The 3,260-nt window shown below is 36.2% G+C and overlaps 1 protein-coding gene across 2 annotated transcripts; it reads left to right on the top strand.

Moving 5' to 3' along the window:
- LOC109236272 (acid phosphatase 1) lies at nucleotides 683–2,121 on the top strand. 2 transcript variants are annotated; one of them, XM_019402473.1, is made up of 4 exons: nucleotides 683–792; nucleotides 954–1,366; nucleotides 1,554–1,766; nucleotides 1,867–2,121. In XM_019402473.1, exons 2-4 carry the CDS (start codon nucleotides 984–986, stop codon nucleotides 2,042–2,044), a joined length of 774 nt encoding a protein of 257 aa, XP_019258018.1. In that variant the 5' UTR covers nucleotides 683–792; nucleotides 954–983; the 3' UTR covers nucleotides 2,045–2,121. The 2 variants fall into 2 exon arrangements, with proteins under 2 accessions (XP_019258018.1, XP_019258017.1); XM_019402472.1 differs by lacking the exon at nucleotides 683–792 and having other exon boundaries at nucleotides 828–1,366.

The raw sequence follows: 3,260 nt of genomic DNA, 5'->3' as shown, positions 1-3,260 counted from the left end.
ATTATCATTACCTTACAGTCTTCAGTCTTTTCAGACAGTCAGTATTTTCAGTGCTTCATTAGAGGCTTCATAGACTAGAGTAACAGTTAGACAGAGTCTCAGGCATTTCATGTTAAGCTATGTTGGCTGCAAATATGTTTCAGAATTATATTAGTATTTCCGCACTTTGATTTATATTATCCAGACTTTCAGTATATCAGCATGTGTTAGTTTATCTTCCGCATTCAGTATATTATGATATCACATGTTGATTCAGCCAGCTAGTTGGTTCGCTCGGTCACATGTAGTCAGGCACCGAGTGCCGTGTTACGTCCAGGCCCGGGTTCGGGGCGTGACAGGAAGTCCAGTATATTATGTTGGAACTCCAGTATATTATGCTGGAATATTTTTGGATTTTGAACCGTATTTTCGTTCAGTTTTATCTTTACATGTAAAACGGCTAAATTTCGATTACTTTTGAAACTATGGCTATTTTTCAATTAACACTCGTAAATCTGGCTGTTTTTGAATTTTACCCATTCGTCTCTTCCAAGAAGTGGGTTTTGGATTACTAATAACTAAACTAAAGTCGGAAATTCCATTAAGACAATTTTTACCATTATGCTTGCTCAGTGATATATAGCTTAATTAAAAGATAAACAAAAGGCACCAGACTGGACAAAACAAAACCTCTTCCTCCCCCTGAATTTCCTTATCCTATAAATGACGGCAATGTTGTTCTAAGTTGACGTCCAACAACTTCCCCTGCCCTACGCGAACTTTATTCTTTGGAATATTGACCTTCGAGGAAAGGTAGAGTCTTATCCCCTTCCCTTAAATTAATTTCCACAAGTATTCTCTTAGTCTTTGTTTATGAAGATAATATATATAATATTATCTTTCTGAAGTAATAATCTATATACTTGGTGTATAATTTTTGACTGATGAAAATGGCATTCTTTTCAAACATGAAGATAAACAAAGGAGAAGTAATCTGGGAGACGATGAAACAAATAAGGGAATTACTGATGCTTCTTCTACTAGCCTCGTGTTCAAAATTAACAGCAAGTACTACGGTATGGATGCCGATGTGGCAACAGAAGTACATAGAAGAGAAAGCTGATAGCTATTGTTTGAGCTGGAGATTGGGTGTGGAAACTAACAACATACGTGCATGGCGAACTGTACCAACTCATTGTCTGCGTTATGTTGAAAATTATATGATGAGGGGGCAATATGAACGTGATGTTGAATTAATCATTGATCATGTTATGGATTATGTGAATGACGATGTTGTTCTTTCTAACGATGGCCTTGACGCTTGGATCTTAGATGTTGATGATACTTGTCTCTCCAATCTTTTTTATTACCAAGGGAAGCGATTCGGGTAAGTGAAATTTCGATCCGTTTTGTTCTAGATGGATCTTGTTCTTTGGGTCTTTGATTTTTGTGCGTGATACCATGTTCTAGTCATGTTAGCACGTTTACTTTTAAGTCCGAATGTGGCGTAGCTATTACTGTTATCTGTTCTTTGATTTTCATGGATTTTGATATGTAGCATCAATGTAATGTAGGGTTGATCCATACGATCCAAAGGGATTTCACGAATGGGCATCAAAAGGAGTTTGCCCAGCAATACCTGCTGTACTGAGATTGTACAACAAATTGATTGAAAGTGGATTTAGAGTATTCCTTGTAACTGGTAGAAGTGAATCCACACTTGGACAAGCCACCCTTTACAATCTCCACAACCAAGGATTTCTTGGCTATGAACGTCTAACTTTAAGGTATCGTCTACTGTATTATTGTTGTTCATGTTGAATTTCAATGATATATTTAAGTTGAATATGTAAGAGAAACGTTCTTATGATTTTCATGAAATTGCAGGGAAGATCAGTACGAAGGAATGAGTTCAATTGTTTACAAGTCAGAGATAAGGAAAAAGTTGGTAGGAGAGGGGTACAGGATATGGGGCAACGTAGGAGATCAATGGAGTGATCTTCAAGGAGAGTATATAGGCAATCGAACATTTAAGCTTCCCAATCCCATGTACTTTGTCCCTTAGAAAAATCGAAATGTAATTAATGTGTGAAAGCATGGTCTATTGACATAAAAATAATAATGGATATTTCATTTATGCTATATATAACGAGGCTATGGTAACCAGTCACAAGTATTGGTAATACGTTCATTTACATTTGGAATTGTGATGACCCGATAGGTCATTTAGAGTTTTAAACCTTAATTCTGTGTTTCGAAGCCTCCAATAGCTTCTTTAAGCCTTCCTCGATATTGCATGCGCAATCCGGACATTTTTCCGGAAGGCTTTTATGTTAAAAATTTGATAAAATATGAAATTTTTCCTTAAAAATCCATCTGAGTTGACTTCGGTCAACGTTTTGAGCAAACTAACACGGATCCGTATTTTGACGGTCCCGGTGAGTCCGTATCGTGATTTGAGATCTGGACGTATGCCCGGAATCGAATTCAGAAGTTCCTAGCCCGATTATCGCTTTTTTGTCGAAAATTTGAAAAGTTTAAAGGTTTAATGAATTTAAAGATTTGACCAATGTTTGACTTTGTTGATACCGGGTCCGTATTTTGGTTCCGCCATTTGGTGTAGGTCCATTACTATATTTATGACTTGTCTGCCAAAATTGGTGAGAAACGGAGTTGGTTTGACGTGATTCGGACGTCCGGTTGTTAAAATAGAAATTCTAAAGTTTCATTGAATTTTTTTTTGATTTGGTCTCCGATTCGTAGTTCTAGGTGTTATTTTGGTGTTTTGAACACACGAGCGATTTCATATTATATTTTTGGACTTGTGTGCATAGTTGGTTTGGAGCCCCGAGGGATCGGATGACACTACTAGAAATCAGGGAATTAAGCGACCAAAGTTGGTCGCTAATGTGGAGAAAAGTATTAAATAATTATTTTAAATAATTTACCGACCAAGGTTGGTCGCTTTTTGGCCAGTAAAGCGGTCAACATGTTGACCGGGCTGGTCAGACTTGCTTGGTCAAAGAAATATTGAAATTAGTGACCAACTTTGTCGCTAATGTGGGACCCAGCTTATAAGTTGTAGTAATTATATTATTATTAAAATAATTTTATGAAATATAAATAAATTTATTTAAAATTGGCGACCAAAGTTGGTCGGTTATGAAAGGGGAAGCAAGTAGCGACCAACTTTGGTCGCTAATTTGGGACCCAGTTATAACGTTTTAATGATTATATTATTATTTAAAATTTTTTATAAAATATAAATAAATCTTATTTCA

This window comes from Nicotiana attenuata, chromosome 12 (genome assembly GCF_001879085.1).
Source record: "Nicotiana attenuata strain UT chromosome 12, NIATTr2, whole genome shotgun sequence".
Lineage (NCBI taxonomy): Eukaryota > Viridiplantae > Streptophyta > Magnoliopsida > Solanales > Solanaceae > Nicotiana > Nicotiana attenuata.
Note: the sequence above shows the minus strand (reverse complement) of the source record. Positions and strands in the feature narration are given on the sequence as shown.